Here is an 18,400-nt window from a genome sequence, read left to right as displayed (position 1 = left end):
TCAACTACTTTCTATGGGAGTGAATTCCACACATTCACCACCCTCTGGGTGAAGAAATTTCTCCTCCCCTCAGTCCTAAAAGGTTTACCCCCTTACCCTCAAAATATGACCCCTAATTCTGGACTCCCCCCATCATCGGGAACATACTTTCTGAATCAACCCTGTCTAATCCTGTTAGAATCTTATACTTTTTTATGAGATCCCCTCACACTTCTAAACTCCAGTGAATACAGTGCTCTCCTCATATGACAGACCTGCCATCTCAGGAATCAGCCTGGTAAACCTTCGCTGTACTCCCTCTGTAGCAAGGACATCCTCCCTCAGATGAGAACATCCTCATGTTTCACTGAAATCACCTCTGGTTTCACTAAACCATTTCCACTCCATCTGACGAAGGAGCAGCGCTCCGAAAGCTTATGGTATTTGCTACCAAATAAACCTGTTGGACTTTAACCTGGTGTTGTGAGACTTCTTACTGTGTTCACTAAACCCCACAGAGGATAGAAAACAGGAGCAGGAGGAGGCCATTCAGCCCTTCGAGCCTGCTCCGCCATTCACCACCATCCTTGCCGAATCTCTGCCTCATAGTCAAACTCCCCACTCTCTCCCCATACCCCCTTGACACCGTTAGAGTCTCGAAATCTATCTATATCCTTCTTAAATACATTCCGTGACTTGGTCTGCACAGCTTTCTGTGGTAGAGAATTCCACAGGTTCACCACCCTCTGAGTGAAGAAATCTCTCCTCAACTCAGTCCTAAATGACCTCTCCCCGTATCCTGAGACTGTGAGCCTTTGTTCGAGACCCTCCAGCCAGGGGTAACAACATCCCTGTATCCAGTCTGTTCAGCCCTGTCAGAATTTTATCCGTTCCAATGAGATTCTGCCCTCATTCTTCTAAACTCCAGTGAATACAGACCCGGTCGATCCCAATCTTTCCTCGTACGACAATCCTACCATCCCAGGAATCAGTCTGCTGGACCTTCGCTGCACTCCCTCTGTGACAAGTATATCCTTTCTTAGGTAAGATGTGGAGATGCCGGCGTTGGACTGGGGTGGGCTCAGTAAGAAGTCTCACAACACCAGGTTGAAGTCCAACAGGTTTATTTGGTGACACGAGCATTCGGAGCGCTGCTCCTTCACCCACTACCTGAAGAAGGAGCGGCGCTCCGAAAGCTCGTGTCACCAAATAAACCTGTTGGACTTTAACCCTGGTGTTGTGAGACATCTTACTTTTTCAGGTAAGGAGACCAAAACTACACGCAATACTCCGGGTGTGGTCCCATTGTAGTCAATCTCTCCTTATAAGGCAATCTCTTCACGCCAGGAGTCAATCGATTGAACCTTTGTTGCAATCTCTCCAAGACAAGGACTTGGAGATCTTGGAGTTCAAGTCCTTGGCTCCCTGAAAGTGGCCACCCAAGTGGATAGAGTGGTGAAGAAGTGCTTGCCTTCATTGGTTGGGGCATTGAGAACAAGAGTCAGGATGACATGTTGCAACTTTATATAAAACTTTGGTTGGGCCGCACTTAGAGAGTATTGCGTTCAATTCTGGTCGCCACGTTACAGGAAGGATGTGGAGGCTTTGGAGAGGGTGCAGAAGAGGTTTACCAGGATGCTGCCTGGATTAGAGGGTATGAGTGATAAGGAGAGGCTGGATAAACTAGGGGTGTTTTCTCTGGAGCGGCGGAGGCTGAGGGGAGACACGATAGAAGTCTATAAAATTATGAGAGGCGTAGACAGGGTTGACAGACATTTCCCAGAGTTGAAATGTCTAATACTAGGGCACACGCACTTAAGGTGAGAGGGGAAAAGTTCAGAGGAGATGTGAGGGGTAAGCTTTTTTTTACAGAGAGTGGTAGGTATCTGGAACGCATTGCCAGGGGGAGGCAGATACGATAGGGGATTTAAGGGGCTTTTAGATAGGCACATGCGAGGAATAGAGGCACATGGAGCGAAGAAGGGATTAGTTTAATTTGACGTCATGTTCGGCACAACATTGTGGGCCAAAGGGCCTGTTCCTGTGCTGTACTGTTCTGTGTTCGATTCTAGATACGTAGATCAGACTGAACACAATACCCCAGCTGTGGTCTCCCTCTTGTGGTTGCAACAAGCCCTTCCTCAACTCAAAGCAACTTCAACTCCCTCCTGAGGTTCCATTGGGTCCAACAACTCCCAGATTCACCCCCCTCCCCCGCCACCCTGCCGCCAATCACCTCCCGCGGACCCTCACGGTGTAGATACCCAGTTGACCAAACTCTTTCTCACTCAGTGCCACTGTGCAGAACCTACGGGGGAGATTTGAAGGCGAGAATTCGAAGGTTGATTGGTTGCCGGGAGTTGGTGCCAGCGGAGATCGGTGGGCACAGGGGGTGACGGGTGAACAGGGGGTGGTGACGGCAGGGGGCTTGTTGCAAACGAGGACAATATTTCTCAGTGAGGTTACATTGAAGACTAAGGCTGCAGAACACCCTACCTTACGACTAAGCTCGGCATTGATAAACACGAGGTCGTCCAAAGTCATGATGATCTTGTTCGGTCCTGTTAATGGTTCACATTTTTGGAAATTACTCCTGTGGAACGTCAAGAGAAAGATTGCATGGATCTCCCGTGGTTTGTCACGTTTTTTTGTTTAAACATCACACCTTTCTCTGGGTCAACCCTTCGCCTTGACTGGCACCCCTTACCTGGGCATGTCTGCCACCAATCTCCTGCCCATCCTGAAACCTGGGCTGACCCTCTGCTTCCTGCGTGGGATTATATATTTAAGTGGTTGCGTGATTGCTTTAAGAGCTGATCACATGGCGATGTCATTAGGGTGTTGCACAGGCTGCTGTTTTAGTTTGTTTGTTCTCGATATGAGAATAAATCTGTTCGTTAGAATCTACATGTGCAAACCACATCTTCCCTTTTTGTTTAGAACCCGCAACCCCGAACTTAGAAAATTACAGACGTCCTATTGAAAGAACCAATTTGACTATTTCACGGACATCCCATGCCAACAAAGCTCTTTTGTTCCCGTTTGAAATGTTGGCACTGTTGCTACATGGGGCAACAAAGCAGCCAGTTAGCGTACAGAGAGCTCCCACAAACAGTCATGATGCAGCGAGTGGATTTTGTGATGCTATTCAAAGAAAAAGATATTGGCAAAAATGTCAGGCAGAAACCCCCTGCTCCGATTGGTGGCGGGAAGGAGCTTAGTTTAGTCTCTGATCTGAAAGATGGCACCTTCAGCACTGCGGCACTCCCTCACGGGGAGTGTCAGCCTGGACTTTGTGCCCAATATTCTGGAATCGGACTTCAATCCAAGACTTGATGGATCAGAGAGAGGGAGAAAGAGCAAAACAGAGAGTGACAGAGAGAGAAAGGAGAGGAAGAAAGAGCCGGAGTGTGGCGTTTGCCCCCTTTATGGGGCAATGTGTCGAGAGGGTCATTTGACCCGGGGTAACCAAGCAGGGACCAGGGTGGGGGAATCGCTCGAGCAAACGTGGGCTTCTGCATCAGTTCAATCCTGGAAGCCGACCGACAGCCATGAGGCCGCAAGCCTCTGCGTTACAGTGACGTGTAAATTAAACATGACCATTGTTATTTATTACTGAGAGATAAGGGGAAAGAGAGAGAGAGAGAGAGATAGAGAGAGAGAGAGAGGGAGAAAGAGAGAGAGAGTGAGGGAGAAAGAGAGAGAGAGGGGGAGAGAGAGAGAGAGAAAGAGAGAGAGAGAGTGAGGGAGAGAGAGAAAGAAAGAGTGAGGGAGAAAGAGAGAGAGAGAAAGAAAGAGTGAGGGAGAAAGAGAGAGAGAGAGGGAGGGAGAAAGAGGGAGGGAGAGAGAGAGAGAGAGTGAGGGAGAGTGAGAGAGAGAAAGAGAGAGAGCGAGTGAGGGAGAAAGAGAGAGAGAGGGGGGGAAGAGAGGGCTAGAGAGAGAGAGAAAGAGAGAGGGGGGAGAGAGAGAGAGGGGGGGAGAGAGAGAAAAAGAGAGAGTGAGGGAGAGAGAGTGAGAGAGAAAAAGAGAGAGAGGGAGAGAGAGAAAGAGAAGAGAGTGAAAAAGAGAGTTGAAAAAAGAGAAAGTGAGAGAAAAAGAGAGAGAGAGTGATAAAGAGAGAGAAAAAAGAAGAGAAGAAAGTGAAAAAGAGAGAGAGAGAGAAGGAGAGATAAGAAAGAGGAAGTGAGACAAAGAGAGAGAGAAAAAGGGAGAGACATAGAAAGAGAGAAAGAGTGAGAAAGGGAGAGAGAGAGAGAGAGAGAAAAACCCTCAGTCACATTTCACACCACAGCTTCACTCTGAGGCAGGGAAACCTTCCTACGGAGAAAGGTCGGGTCTAACGCACGCCCTCAGGTGTGACACTGTTGAATCCACACTGATATCGATCTTTAGGGGAGGGGGAATGAGTACTGAATGAAATAATAACAGGGAATGGACAACAAGCAAAGGTACAGCATTAAACACAGCTGCTCTTTCAGAGGGCTAGCACAGGCAAGGCAGGCTGAGTGGCCTCCTCCTGTCTGTACGTTTCTGCTCCTCTGGTCAAGGAAGGAAAAACTAGCAAGTTAAAGCAAGGGGGATAGAACGGTGGGAATGCAAACCTGAGGAAGTAGGCCGTAGTGCCAGCAGCCAGTGTTAGAGCGGCAGCCAGGGCGAAAATCAGTAACACAAACATAGGCTCCAATCCTAGGCAAGATAGACAATCCGGCATCCCATTGGACATCGTGGCGGGGTTTAGGATAAATATAAGAGAAGGCAATGATTAGCAGCAACAATACCTTGCATTTATATAGCGAGTAGAATGTAACAAAGCATCCCTTCAGAGCAGCAACGGTCAAAGATTCACACACAGCCGCGTTAGATTGCTATCCGGGACGGGTGACCAACGGCATGGTAAGGAGGTCGGTTTTAAGGACTCTCTTACAGGAGGAGAGGGCAGAGGTTCAGGGAGGGAATCCCAGAGCTTAGCGATCCCCAGGCAATGGCGGAGCGATGGGAATTGGGGGATTGAACCGGGGTAGAGATAGCGGAGGGTTGTAGAGCTGGAAGCTCGACACAGACGGCACGGTGGCACAGTGGGTTAGCGCTGCTGCCTCACAGCGCCAAGGGCCTGATTCAATTCCGGCCTCAGTCACTGTCTGTGTGGAGTCTGCACGTTCTCCCCGTGTCTGCGTGGGTTTCCTCCGGGTCCTCCGGTTTCCTCCCATAGTCCAAAGATGTGCAGGTTAGGTGGATTGGCCATGCTAAATTGCCCCTTAGTGTCCAAAGACGTGTGGGTTAGGTGGATTGGCCATGCTAAATTGCCCTTTGGTGCCCAAAGATGTGCGGGTTAGGTGGATTGGCCATGCTAAATTGCCCCTTAATGTCCAAAGATGTGCAGGTTAGGTGGATTGGCCATGCTAAATTGCCCCTTAGTGTCCAAAGATATGCAGGTTAGGTGGATTGGCCGTGCTAAATTGCCCCTTAGTGTCAGGGGGTAAATGCATGGGGTTATGGGGATAGGGCCTGGGTGGGATTGTGGTCGGTGCAGACTCGATGGGCCGAATGGCCTCTCCCTGCACTGTAGGGATTCTACGATTCTACGAAGCAGGGTGAGGCCACGGAAGAATTCGGAACGGAGGGGAAGAATGTTTATATTCCAGACAGTCTTACCTCCTGTGCACATATCCTTGGAGTCAAACCAGCAGTCGGCATCCGTGCCGGGGCCTGTGCCCTGCGGGAAATGGATGGCAGTGCCCAGGTATTTCAGGGTGCCCACCTTCACGTTGACTGAGTGAGTCGGCCTCAGTTGGCTCCCGGTTCCGTCGGTGTCCAGGACCACGTAGTCAGCGATGACGGTGCCGTCTTTGTCTGTCCGCAAGGCCTGGTTAAAGCCCTCGAACTCCATCCCGCTGGCGTGCCAGGCAATGCTTGCCCCGGTCACCCACCGGCTTCCCCTGTAGGTGTTTTCCATCGCTTTGACCAGGAAGTAAATCGAGTTGTAAATGGTCCCAAACAACGGGGAGACCTGTTTGGAAAGAGAAGGCATTGATATTGTGTTACCTGGAACGGAGAGATGCCTGAGGAGGCCATTCAGCCCCTCACGTAGGCAGCAGCTCTTTGATTTATTATTGTCACATGTATTGGGATCCAGTGAGAAGTATTGTTTCTTGCGCGTTATACAGACAAAGCATACCGTTCATAGAGTACATAGGGGAGAAGGATTTGATTTATTATTGTCACATGTATTGGGATACAGTGAAAAGTATTGTTTCTTGCGCGCTATACAGACAAAGCATACCGTTCATAGAGGAGGAAATGAGAGGGTGCAGAATGTAGTGTTACAGTCATAGCTAGGGTGTAGAGAAAGATCAACTTAATGCAAGGTAGGTCCATTCAAAAGTCTGACAGCAGCAGGGAAGAAGCTGTTCTTGAGTCGGTCGGTGCGTGACCTCAGACTTTTGTGTCTTTTTCCCGAAGGAAGAAGGTGGAAGAGAGAATGTCCGGGGTGCGTGGGGGTCCTTAATTATGCCGGCTGCTTTTCCCGAGGCAGCGGGAAGTGTAGACAGAGTCAATGGATGGGAGGCTGGTTTGTGTGATGGACTGGGCTTAGTTCACAACCCTTTGTAGTTTGTCAGAGGGCGGCACAGTGGTTAGCACTGCTGCCTCACAGTGCCAGGGACCCGGGTTCGATTCCCGGCTTGGGTCACTGTCTGTGTGGAGTTTGCACATTCTCCCCGTGTCTGCGTGGGTTTCCTCCGGGTGCTCCGGTTTCCTCCCACAGTCTGAAAGACGTGCTGGTTAGGGTGCATTGACCTGAACTGGTGCCGGAGTGTGGCAACGATGGGATTTTCACAGTAACTTCATTGCAGTGTTAATGTAAGCTTTAGTTGTGACTAATAAATTAACTTTACTTTAAACTTTTCTTGCGGTCTTGGGCAGAGCAGGAGCCATACCAAGCTGTGATACAACAAGAAAGGATGCTTTCTATGGTGCATCTGTAAAAGTTGGTGAGAGTCGTAGCGGACATGTCAAATTTCCTCAATGCTGCCACAGAAAGATTAGGGCACCAACAGAGGCCATTCAGCCCATCATCCTGCTGCACTTCAAAAACTATCTCATTGGCTGTGAGGTGCACAACAGAAATGCACATTTCCTTAGTATTTTGGGGCGGCAGAGTGGTTAGCTCTGCTGCCTCACAGCGCCAGGAACCCAGGTTCGATTCCTGGCTCGGGTCACTGTCTGTGTGGAGTTTGCACGTTCTCCCTGTGTCTGCGTGGGTTTCCTCCGGGTGCTCCGGTTTCCTCCCACAGTCCAAAGATATGGGGTTAGGTGGATTGGCCATGCTAAATTGCCCCTTAGTGTCCAAAGATGTGTAGGTTAGGGGGATTGGCCATGCTAAATTGTCCCTTAGTGTCCAAAGATGTGCGGGTTAGGGGGATTGGCCATGATAAATTGTCCCTTAGTGTCCAAAGATGTGCAGGTTAGGGGGATTGGCCATGATAAATTGTCCCTTAGTGTCCAAAAATGAGCGGGTTAGGTGGATTGGCCATGCTAAATTGCCCCTTAGTGTCCAAAGAAGTACAGGTTAGGGGGATTGGCCATGCTAAATTGTCCCTTAGTGTCCAAAGATGTGCAGGTTAGGGGGATTGGCCATGCTAAATTGCCCCTTAGTGTCCAAAGATGTGTAGGTTAGGTGGATTGGCCATGCTAAATTGCCCCTTAGTGTCCAAAGAAGTGCAGGTTCGGTGGATTGGCCATGCTAAATTGTCCCTTAGTGTCCAAAGATGTGCGGGTTAGGGGGATTGGCCATGATAAATTGTCCCTTAGTGTCCAAAGATGTGCAGGTTAGGGGGATTGGCCATGATAAATTGTCCCTTAGTGTCCAAAAATGTGCGGGTTAGGTGGATTGGCCATGCTAAATTGCCCCTTAGTGTCCAAAGAAGTACAGGTTAGGGGGATTGGCCATGCTAAATTGTCCCTTAGTGTCCAAAGATGTGCAGGTTAGGGGGATTGGCCATGCTAAATTGCCCCTTAGTGTCCAAAGATGTGTAGGTTAGGTGGATTGGCCATGCTAAATTGCCCCTTAGTGTCCAAAGAAGTGCAGGTTCGGTGGATTGGCCATGCTAAATTGTCTCTGAGTGTCAGGGGGATTAGCAGGGTAATGGGGATAGGGCCTGGGTGGGATTGTGCTCGGTGCAGACTCGATGGGCCGAATGGCCTCCTTCTGCACTGTAGGATTCTATGATTCTCTGGAAAATGTTATGGTGTTCGTTATTATCGACACACCAGAGCCATGTGCAACAAACTTGTTAAAACATCAAACCTCACTGCAGAGAGGCATGCCATTCGGCCCCATGTGTCCATGCTAGCCCTTTGAAAGAGTTTTCCAATTAGTTCCAATTGGGCGGCACGGTGGCACAGTGGTTAGCACTGCTGCTTCACAGCTCCAGGGACCTCGGTTCGATTCCCGGCTTGGGTCGCTGTCTGTGTGGAGTTTGCACATTCTCCTCGTGTCTGCGTGGGTTTCCTCCGGGTGCTCCGGTTTCCTCCCACAGTCCAAAGATGTGCGGGTCAGGTTGATTGGCCGTGGTAAAATTGCCCCTTAGTGTCCTGGGATGCGTAGATTAGAGGGATTAGTGGGTAAAATATGTAGGGATATGGGGGTGGGGCCTGGGTGGGATTGTGGTCGGTGCAGACTCGATGGGCCGAATGGCCTCTTTCTGTACTGCAGGGTTTGTATGATTTCTATGATTTCTAGTTCCAGTCGCCTGCCCGCCCGTCCCTTTATTCCTTCCCCCCCAACGACGTGGCAAAACTGTCCCCCTTTAAGCATTTCTCCAAATCCTCTGTCTGAAAGTTCCTATTGAACCCGATTCCAGATCACAGCAACTGATGTGAAAATAAGATTGAATGGTAGTGGTGTGAACACGGACAGTTCATTTCTCTCTCAGTCCCAGCGAGAACAGCCGCCCTCGCTGTAGGGGATTGAGAAGCGACTGTTCTTCCGAGTAATCCGATTATTCCACTTAAATTCCTCGGCTTAGTTCCGAGTCAAAGGGCTTTCTGACTTAACTTCACTGAGAGCGAAGACTGCCCAGAAATCTTTTAAGCCCAGACTGGCCAGGTGAAAGTCCTGGCAACGGGGTCATTTTTACATAACCGTGTACGGAAACCAAGGCCAGCACTCCGGGTGCGGTACTGAGGGAGTGCCTCACTGTCAAAGGCTCCATTCTGCCTCGTCGGTGGGGCGGCACAGTGGGTTAGCACAGTGCCGGGGACCCGGGTTCGATCCCCGGCTCGGGTCACTGTCTGTGCGGAGTCTGCGCGTTCTCCCCGTGTCTGCGTGGGTTTCCTCCAGTTTCCTCCCACAGTCCGAAAGACGTGCTGGTTAGGGTGCATTGGTCGTACTAAATTCTCCCTCAGTGTTACCCGAACAGGCGCCGGAGTGTGGCGACTAGGAGGATTTTCACAGTAACTTCATTGCAGTGTTAATGTAAGCCTTACTTGTGACACTAATAAATAAACTTTAAAAACTTAATTGTTGAACCGACAATGTGTCTGGCTGGATTTCAAGATCCAATCGCATTAGAGGAGGAGGACAGAGGAATTCTCCTCAATCAACATCACAAGAATAGACCAACCGGCCATTAGCACAGTGCTGTTATTGGGATCTTGCTGTGCACAAATGAGCTGTTTTTCCCACATTTCAACACTCTTCTAGAGTATTTGACTTGGTCGTAAAGCGCTTCGAGACATAGGATGATCATGAAAGGCGCCATATAAATGCAAGCTAGCATTATTCTTCAATGAGTGAGGTTCTGCGGTCACAGGAAGCCAGGGGCAACGACGGAAAATGCTGGAAACACTCACACAGATCAGGGCAGTGCCCACAGTCAGCCAGAGAGAGACAAAGCCACCGTGAACACTTCCCAAGCTGCTGTCCTTTCAACAAATCGGGTTGCTCTACAACATTGGGTGGTCTCTGGTTGAGAGACTGGCCCACCTCCCCCCGAGACTGGCCCACCTCCCCCCGAGACTGGCCCACCTCCCCCCGAGACTGGCCCACCTACCCCCGAGACTGGCCCACCTCCCCCCGAGACTGGCCCACCTCCCCCCGAGACTGGCCCACCTCCCCCCGAGACTGGCCCACCTCCCCCCGAGACTGGCCCACCTCCCCCCGAGACTGGCCCACCTCCCCCCGAGACTGGCCCACCTCCCCCCGAGACTGGCCCACCTCCCCCCGAGACTGGCCCACCTCCCCCCGAGACTGGCCCACCTCCCCCCGAGACTGGCCCACCTCCCCCCGAGACTGGCCCACCTCCCCCCGAGACTGGCCCACCTCCCCCCGAGACTGGCCCACCTCCCCCCGAGACTGGCCCACCTCCCCCGAGACTGGCCCACCTCCCCCCGAGACTGGCCCACCTCCCCCCGAGACTGGCCCACCTCCCCCCGAGACTGGCCCACCTCCCCCCGAGACTGGCCCACCTCCCCCCGAGACTGGCCCACCTCCCCCCGAGACTGGCCCACCTCCCCCGAGACTGGCCCACCTCCCCCCGAGACTGGCCCACCTCCCCCCGAGACTGGCCCACCTCCCCCCGAGACTGGCCCACCTCCCCCCGAGACTGGCCCACCTCCCCCCGAGACTGGCCCACCTCCCCCCGAGACTGGCCCACCTCCCCCCGAGACTGGCCCACCTCCCCCCGAGACTGGCCCACCTCCCCCCGAGACTGGCCCACCTCCCCCCGAGACTGGCCCACCTCCCCCCGAGACTGGGTCACCTCCCCCTAGAGTGAGGCCTACACTGATTAGGAGGCATTGTTACAACGTTGCAAAATATCGTGGCAAAGGGTTTTCTCAAAATTACCAACCTGTGTTGGCCGCAGGGGCGTGCGGATCTCATTGGCCTCGAGGGTTTCCCCGAGGACCTGGTGGAAGTCCTTCTCCCCAGAGTCCATGGTGATGGTGAGGACGGCATCGTAGGAGCGTTGCAGCCTGGGGTTCGAGGCCAGCACTGGGTAGGTGGCGTTCCTGTACGGAAGGCTGTAAAGGATGGTGTCGTAGGGGATGAACACGTAACTCCCGTCTGCCATCTTCATCTTGTCCGCCTGCTGCAGGAGGCGCAGCTGATCCTCCCCGCCAATGAGGACCGAATGCATACACATGATCACCACTGAAAACGGACAACAAACAGCGATGGAGGCCTTTCGCACCGTAACCATGCTCCTGGAACGCCCCACTGTCCGGAAACACCCTCAATTGTAAAACCTTCGTCCTGGCTTCCAAATCCCTCCGTGGGCCCACTCCCCCGAATTCCAGAACCTTCCCAAAGCCCTGTGATCCGCCAACAAACCCGTACATCCCTCCAATTCCGGCCTCTTGCGCATCCTCCCTATCCCATTCCCATCGTTCCGCCATTGGCGGCCGTGCCTGGGGGCCCTAAGCTCTGGAATTCCCTCCCTAAGCCCCTCTCTGTCTCTCGCTCCCACCTCCTTTAAGACGCTCCTCAAAACCTAATTCTTTGACCGAGCTTTTCACAGAATAGAATTCCGACAGTGCAGAAGGAGGCTATTCGGCCCATCGGGTCTGCACCGAGCAGGGGCAATTTAGCATGGCCAATCCACCTAACCTGCACATCTTTGGACACTAAGGGGCAATTTAGCATGGCCAATCCACCTAACCCGCACATCTTTGGACACTAAGGGGCAATTTAGCATGGCCAATCCACCTAACCCGCACATCTTTGGACACTAAGGGGCAATTTAGCATGGCCAATCCACCTAACCCGCACATCTTTGGACACTAAGGGGCAATTTAGCATGGCCAATCCACCTAACCCGCACATCTTTGGACACTAAGGGGCAATTTAGCATGGCCAATCCACCTAACCCGCACATCTTTGGACACTAAGGGGCAATTTAGCACGGCCAATCCACCTAACCTACAAATATTTGGACAGTAAGGGGCAATTTAGCATGGCCAATCCACCTAACCTACACATCTTTGGACACGACGGGGCAATTTAGCATGGCCAATCCACCTAACCTGCACATCTTTGGGCACTAAGGGGCAATTTAGCATGGCCAATCCACCTAACCTACACATCTTTGGACACTAAGGGGCAATTTAACATGGCTAATCCACCAAACCTGCACATCTTTGGACACTAAGGGTCAATTTAGCATGGCCAATCCACCTAACCCACACATCTTTGGACACGAAGGGGCAATTTAGCATGGCCAATCCACTTAACCCACACATCTTTGGACAATAGGAGGAAACCGGAGCACCCGGGGGAAACCCACGCAAACACGAGGAGAACGTGCAGACTCCACACAGACAGTGACCCGAGCCGGGAATTGAATCCAGGTCCCTGTGAGGCAGCAGTGCTAACCACTGTTCCACCATGCCATCCAGGGTGGCACAGTCGTTAGCCCTGGTTAGCTCTTTTGGTCACCTATCCCTAACTTCTCCTTAATGTTGTTTGATAATCACAAACGTGCAGGTTCAGTCGGTAGTTAGGAAGGCAAATGCAATGTTAGCATTCATGTCGAGAGGGCTAGAATACAAGAGCAGGGATGTACTTGTGAGGCTGTATAAGGCTCTGGTCAGACCCCATTCGGAATATTGTGAGCAGTTTTGGGCCCCGTATCTAAGGAAGGATGTGCTGGCCTTGGAAAGGGTCCAGAGGAGGTTCACAAGAATGATCCCTGGAATGAAGAGCTTGTCGTATGAGGAACGGTTGAGGACTCTGGGTCTGTACTCGTTGGAGTTTAGAAGGATGAGGGGGGATCTTATTGAAACTTACAGGATACTGCGAGGCCTGGATAGAGTGGATGTGGAGAGGATGTTTCCACTAGTAGGAAAAACTAGAACCAGAGGGCACAGCCTCAGGCTGAAGGGACGATCCTTTAAAACAGAGATGAGGAGGAATTTCTCCAGCCAGAGAGTGGTGAATCTGTGGAACTCTTTGCTGCAGAAGGCTGTGGAGGCCGGGTCATTGAGTGTCTTTAAGACAGAGATAGATAGGTTCTTGATCAATAAGGGGATCAGGGGTTATGGGGAAAAGGCAGGAGAATGGGGATGAGAAAAATATCAGCCATGATTGAATGGTAGAGCAGATTCGATGGGCCGAGTGGCCTAATTTTGCTCCTATATCTTATGGTCTTATGGTCACTACAAGACCATGAAAAATAGGAGCAAAATTAGGCCATTCAGCCCCTCGAGCCTGTTCTGCCAGGCAACAATAATATGTCTGATCCGATTGTGGCCAGCACATCCTTCCTTAGATACGGGGCCCAAAACTGCTCACAATACTCCAAATGGGGGTCTGACCAGAACCTTATACAGCCTCAGGAGTACATCCCTCCTCTTGTATTCTAGCCCTCTCGACATGAATGCTAACATTGCATTTGCCTTCCTAACTACCGACTGAACCTACACATTCATGATTATCAAACAACATTAAGGAGATGTGAGGGATAGGTGACCAAAAGTGCGAACCAGTGCTAACAACTGTGCCACCCTGGATGGCATGGTGGCACAGTGGTGAGCACTGCTGCCTCACAGGGACCTGGATTTGATTTCGGCCTCTGGTCACTGTCTGTGTGGAGTCTGCACGTTCTCCCCGTGTCTGCGTGGGTTTCCTCCGGGTGCTCTGGTTTCCTCCTGTTGTCCAAAGATGTGCAGGTTAGGTGGATAGGCCATGCTAAATTGCCCCTTAGTGTCCGAAGATGTGCAGGTTAGGTGGATTGGCCATGGTAAATTGCCCTTTAGTGTCCAAAGATGCGCAGGTTAGGTGGATTGGCCATGCTAAATTGCCACTTAGTGTCCAAAGATGTGCGGGTTAGGTGGATTGGCCATGCTAAATTGCCCCTTAGTGTCCGAAGATGTGCAGGTTAGGTGGATTGGCCATGGTAAATTGCCCTTTAGTGTCCAAAGATGTGCAGGTTAGGTGGATTGGCCATGCTAAATTGCCCCTTAGTGTCCAAAGATGTGCGGGTTAGGTGGATTGGCCATGCTAAATTGCCCCTTAGTGTCCAAAGATGTGCGGGTTAGGTGGATTGGCCGTGCTAAATTGCCCCTTAGTGTCCAAAGATGTGCAGGTTCGGTGGATTGGCCGTGCTAAATTGCCCCTTAGTGTCCAAAGATGTGCAGGTTGGATGGATTGGCCATGCTAAATTAATCCTCAATGCTGGGGGATTAGCAGAGTAAATATGTGGGGTTATGGGGATAGGGGCTGGGTGGGGTTGGTGTCGGTGCAGGCTCGATGGGCCGAATGGTCTCTTTCTGCTCTGTGGGGATTCTAAGATTCCCTGATATAAATGTAAATTGTTGTTGTTGAGTAATCGGAGGGAAAGCCTCGCTGCTGTTTGACTCCGCCTGGCATTCCCATTCCCAATTCCTACCTTTCAGGTTGTCCACCTGCTTGATGCGCCTCAGGACCTCAGCAGCTCCCTCGGGCTCTGTTTCCATGGTGACCACCAGGGCCACGGGAAGGCTGTAGTGACGTAGGCGGTTGGCCAGCTCCTGCCCCGTCTCCGCCCACAGCTCCTGCTCCGAGGTCACCACGGCGACGCGGGCCCACCGGAAGTGCTTGAGGACGTGGAACAGGACCCTGGCGGCCGAGGGGATCGGCCTGGCCAAGGTGGGGAAGCCACCGCCACCCCGGTCCAGCTCCGGCGCCAGGCAGGCCCAGGAGACGACCAGCTTCTTCCAGTCCTTCCCGAAGAGGCCGGCGGCCGCGCAGTAGCCGGGGTTGAGGGGGCCGACGAAGGCCGAGGCTTCCTTCTCCAGCCCGGCAAAGCCGGCAAGGCCTCGGGCCGTCTGGCAGGCCTCACCGAGCAGGACGTAATCGTACCAATGCCCCTGCCTCAGCAACGGGTCCTTGTTGATCCGGTCGACGGCCAACTTTGCAGCGACTTCCGGCAGGGCCTTGGCGAAGAACGGGTCACACTCCCACGGACCCACCAGACCAATCTTGAAAATGGCCGACTGGGGACAGAGGGGCAGGCATAGACCAATCAGAAGAGCCAGCTGCAGCTCTCTGCAATCCCATTGGCCGCCTGCAATGCGGACTCTTCCACCAATCCATCCAGGGTGGTCGGACAAGCCTGGAGGAAAATTCCGGAAGGAAAATCTCATGGTCCGCGCACTGCCGATCTCTTTCAAAGCCCTTCCATCCGGCGCAAGGCGGCCCCCTCTGAAGAAGGGGTGGGAGGTTCATAAAAGACCCAGGAATCCTGCAGTGGGAAGACAAGATCGAGGAGAGTTAACTCAATCGCAAATACCCCACCCTCTGACCCCCACCCACTCCCCAAGATTTCCACTGTGGAACTTGACTCTCCCCGTCTCTCCTCCAGCCACCTGCATGCTGTGGGGATCTCGCTGGGTCGCTGACTCCCATCTGAGCCAAAAGGCCGTGGGTTCAATCCCCAGCCCAAAGGCCTGAGCTCAAGATTGAGTCCAAAGATGTGCAGGTTAGGTGGATTGGCCATGCTAAATTGCCTCTTAGTGTCCAAAGATGTGCAGGTTACCTGGATTGGTCATGCTAAATTGCCTCTTAGTGTCCCAAAATGGGTAGGTTTGGGGGGATTGGCCATGCTAAATTGCCCCTTAATGTCTTAAGATGCGTAGTTTAGGTGGATTGGCCATGCTAAATTGTCCCCTAGTGTCCAAAGATGTGTAGGTTAGGTGGATTGGCCATGCTTAATTGCCCCTTAGTGTCCAAAGATGTGTAGGTTAGGTGGATTGGCCATGCTAAATTGCCCCTTAGTGTCCAAAGATGTGCAGGTTAGGTGGATTGGCCATGCTAAATTGCCCCTTAGTGTCCAAAGATGTGCAGGTTAGGTGGATTGGCCATGCTAAATTGCCCCTTAGTGTCCAAAGATGTGCAGGTTAGGTGGATTGGCCATGCTAAATTGCCTCTTAGTGTCCAAAGATGTGCAGGTTACGTGGATTGGTCATGCTAAATTGCCTCTTAGTGTCCCAAAATGGGTAGGTTTGGGGGGATTGGCCATGCTAAATTGCCCCTTAATGTCTTAAAATGCGTAGTTTAGGTGGATTGGCCATGCTAAATTGCCCCTTAGTGTCCAAAGATGTGTAGGTTAGGTGGATTGGCCATGCTTAATTGCCCCTTAGTGTCCAAAGATGTGCGGGTTAGGTGGATTGGCCATGCTTAATTGCCCCTTAGTGTCCAAAGATGTGCAGGTTAGGTGGATTGGCCATGCTAAATTGCCCCTTAGTTTCAGGGGGATTAGCAGGGTGAATAGCTGGAGTGACGGGGATAGGGCCTGGGTGGGATTGTTGTCAGTGCACGCTCAATGCGTCGAATGGCCTCCTTCTGCACTGTTAGGATTCTATAAGTGCAACACTCCCAGGCCGAGTAAAGCAGAGCCGTTACCCAGGACCAGTCAGCCCTCCGGGGTGGATGTGAGAGTTGTCATAGCAACTAATTCAAAGAAGACCTTTAGGGAGTTCTCCTCCTTCAAATAACATTAATAAAAATGTATAAAAAGACAGGTTTTCCACTCGTTATCACATTGCTACGTGGGAGCTTGCTGTGCGCAATATGGCTGCTTCCCTTTCCTACATTACAACAGTGACTACACCTCATTGGCTGCAAAGCATTCTGGGATGTCCTAGAGTGTGAAAAGGCGCTATGGAAATGCAAGTCTGTTTTTTGTTTCACTAAATGGTCATAACCTTGAGTACTGCCGCGCAGAGAGATCTTGTCCGCATCAGGACAACTCCGCAAGATAATTGGACAGGAAAGAAAACAACAATTTACACCGCACGAGAAGAGAATCAACAAGTGGGTTCTGATTGGTAGAGGCATTGCCGTGGAGAATGCAGCAGAGAATAGTTAACTGCCGAACATTTGTTTCAAATTCACACCAGACTGGTTGACTCCGATTGGTCCAGGCGTTGCCATGAGGAATGGACCAGGGAATGGCTGGTCCCCCAAGATTTTGTTTAGTTGGAGAAGGCGCAATGTGTGGACACGCTCCTTCTGTCTGTGAAGGACAGGGCCCTGTGTGTGAACATATGTGGTTTCTATCATACGTGAGGCACACTATGAGAGCCCCACTGACCACATTCAATTGGTTTCCAGCATAATTCTTAGCGCAATCAGGATTGTTCAGCAGGTGTTGCCCAATCATGGAATCGTACCTAATTTTGGACACTACATTTTGAGTTTTGCAAACACGGGCTGCTTGGGTACAGTCAATCCTTTGCCTGTTGTAAACAACCAATGGGACGCTGTGTTTGCAACCATCCTTACCGTTGATCTTCATTGCGTGCAGCTGTTCTGGTGAGTACAAGATGAAAAACTTCGACAGCAAGTCTCTTTTTCCACCAGTACTCAAGTTATATATGACAAAATGAGTACAAAAAACAAAGAAAAGTACAGCACAGGAACAGGCCCTTCGGCCCTCCAAGCCTGCACCGACCATGCTGCCCGACTGAACTAAAACCCCCTACCCTTCCGGGGACCGTATCCCTCTATTCCCATCCTATTCATGTGCAAACTCCACACTGTGATCCAAGCCGGGAATCGAACCCGGGTCCCTGGATTCGTGAAGGTCAAGTCGTGCCTCACAAATTTGATTGAATTTTTTGAGGAGGTAACTAAGTGTGTTGATGAAGGTAGGGCAGTTGATGTCATATACATGGATTTTAGTAAGGCGTTTGATAAGGTCCCCCATGGTCGGCTTATGATGAAAGTAAGGAGGTGTGGGATAGAGGGAAAGTTGGCCGATTGGATAGGTAACTGGCTATCTGATTGAAGATAGAGGGTGGTGGTGGATGGAAAATTTTCGGACTGAAGGTAGGTTGCTAGCGGAGTGCCACAGGGATCAGTGCTTGGTCCTCTGCTCTTTGTGATTTTTATTAATGACTTAGAGGAGGGGGCTGAAGGGTGGATCAGTAAATTTGCTGATGACACCAAGATTGGTGGAGTAGTGGATGAGGTGGAGGGGTGTTGTAGGCTGCAAAGAGACATAGATAGGATGCAAAGCTGGGCTGAAAAATGGCAAATGGAGTTTAACCCTGATAAATGTGAGGTGATTCATTTTGGTAGGACAAATTTAAATGTGGATTACAGGGTCAAAGGTAGGGTTCTGAAGACTGTGGAGGAACAGAGAGATCTTGGGATTCATATCCACAGATCTCTAAAGGTTGCCACTCAAGTGGATAGAGCTGTGAAGAAGGCCTATAGTGTGTTAGCTTTTATTAATGGGGGGTTGGAGTTTAAGAGCCGTGGGGTTATGCTGTAACTGTACAGGACCTTGGTGAGAACACGTTTGGAATATTGTGTGCAGTTCTGGTCACCTCACTATAAGAAGGATGTGGAAGCGCTGGAAAGAGTGCAGAGGAGATTTACCAGGATGCTGCCTGGTTTGGAGGGTAGGTCTTATGAGGAAAGGTTGAGGGAGCTAGG

The 18,400-nt window shown here is 51.3% G+C and overlaps 1 protein-coding gene across 1 annotated transcript in view; it reads right to left on the bottom strand.

Annotated features, from left to right (window-relative positions):
* The window catches only part of LOC144488752 (retinal guanylyl cyclase 2-like), a 48,819-nt gene extending 33,717 nt beyond the window's left edge, over nt 1-15,102 (bottom strand). The window contains exons 1-5 of the mRNA XM_078206852.1: nt 14,367-15,102; nt 10,830-11,131; nt 5,632-5,986; nt 4,607-4,665; nt 2,476-2,604 (exon numbers count right to left, since the gene is read on the bottom strand). Coding sequence (XP_078062978.1) covers nt 2,476-2,604; nt 4,607-4,665; nt 5,632-5,986; nt 10,830-11,131; nt 14,367-15,102 — 1,581 coding nt within the window. The remainder of the gene's footprint in view (nt 1-2,475; nt 2,605-4,606; nt 4,666-5,631; nt 5,987-10,829; nt 11,132-14,366) is intronic.
* Between the last annotated feature and the right edge of the window lie 3,298 nt (nt 15,103-18,400).

The sequence above is a fragment of the Mustelus asterias genome, unplaced genomic scaffold (genome assembly GCF_964213995.1).
Source record: "Mustelus asterias unplaced genomic scaffold, sMusAst1.hap1.1 HAP1_SCAFFOLD_1840, whole genome shotgun sequence".
Classification (NCBI taxonomy): domain Eukaryota; kingdom Metazoa; phylum Chordata; class Chondrichthyes; order Carcharhiniformes; family Triakidae; genus Mustelus; species Mustelus asterias.
This window is presented reverse-complemented; position numbering and strand designations above follow the sequence as displayed.